The sequence below is a fragment of the Plectropomus leopardus genome, unplaced genomic scaffold, assembly GCF_008729295.1.
Source record: "Plectropomus leopardus isolate mb unplaced genomic scaffold, YSFRI_Pleo_2.0 unplaced_scaffold57604, whole genome shotgun sequence".
NCBI lineage: Eukaryota > Metazoa > Chordata > Actinopteri > Perciformes > Serranidae > Plectropomus > Plectropomus leopardus.
In genome coordinates this window covers 1-607 of record NW_024663303.1, presented here as the reverse complement: position 1 = coordinate 607, position 607 = coordinate 1, and the positions used below count along the sequence as shown (strand labels likewise).

At 43.8% G+C, this 607-nt stretch overlaps 1 protein-coding gene across 1 annotated transcript; it reads right to left on the bottom strand.

Annotated features, from left to right (window-relative positions):
- Positions 1–5: 5 nt before the first annotated feature.
- LOC121939724 (trace amine-associated receptor 8a-like) lies at positions 6–599 on the bottom strand (the record flags this gene model as incomplete). Its single annotated transcript, XM_042482695.1, has 1 exon — positions 6–599. A coding segment is annotated over one exon (594 nt), but the record flags the coding sequence as incomplete, so codon positions are not given.
- Positions 600–607: the final 8 nt, after the last annotated feature.

Sequence of the window (607 nt, the reverse complement as noted above, 5' to 3'; positions counted from 1 at the left end):
ACAATGAGCTTGATAGATTTTCTAAACCAGGGGTAAAAGAAGGCATAAATGACAGGATTCAGACAGGAGTTAAAATACAGCAAACAGATCACAAAGGCAACAGATGAAGCACTGAGCATGTTTCCTTTGCCTGTAAGAGCGACACAATAAGTCGGGCAGACACATATTAGAAACACAACAACAACAACACCGAGAGTCCTGGCTGCTTTCATCTCACTTTTTTTAGCAGTTACTCTCACTGATTGTTGCTTTGCGACAGTTGTAACATGAGAGCGCATGGCACGAGCCTGAGACACAGCCACCACAAATACTCTCATATACAGAACTACAATGACAGTGACAGGACCGAGAAAGGACAAAACTAGATCTGCAAAACCTGCAATGTAGCTGATGACAACCACACACTCTCCAGAGCAGGAATTAAACCTGCCGGGTTGCTCCAGGTTATCCTTTAGCAACAAACTGTGACAGAAAAAAGACCATATCCAACACAGACAGACACAGATCTGAACTCTTCTGTGTGTGACTCTGGTGGAGTAATGCAGAGGATAGCAAATAGCCACATATCGATCGACTGATATGAGCACCATGGTTCCTATTGAGGCAG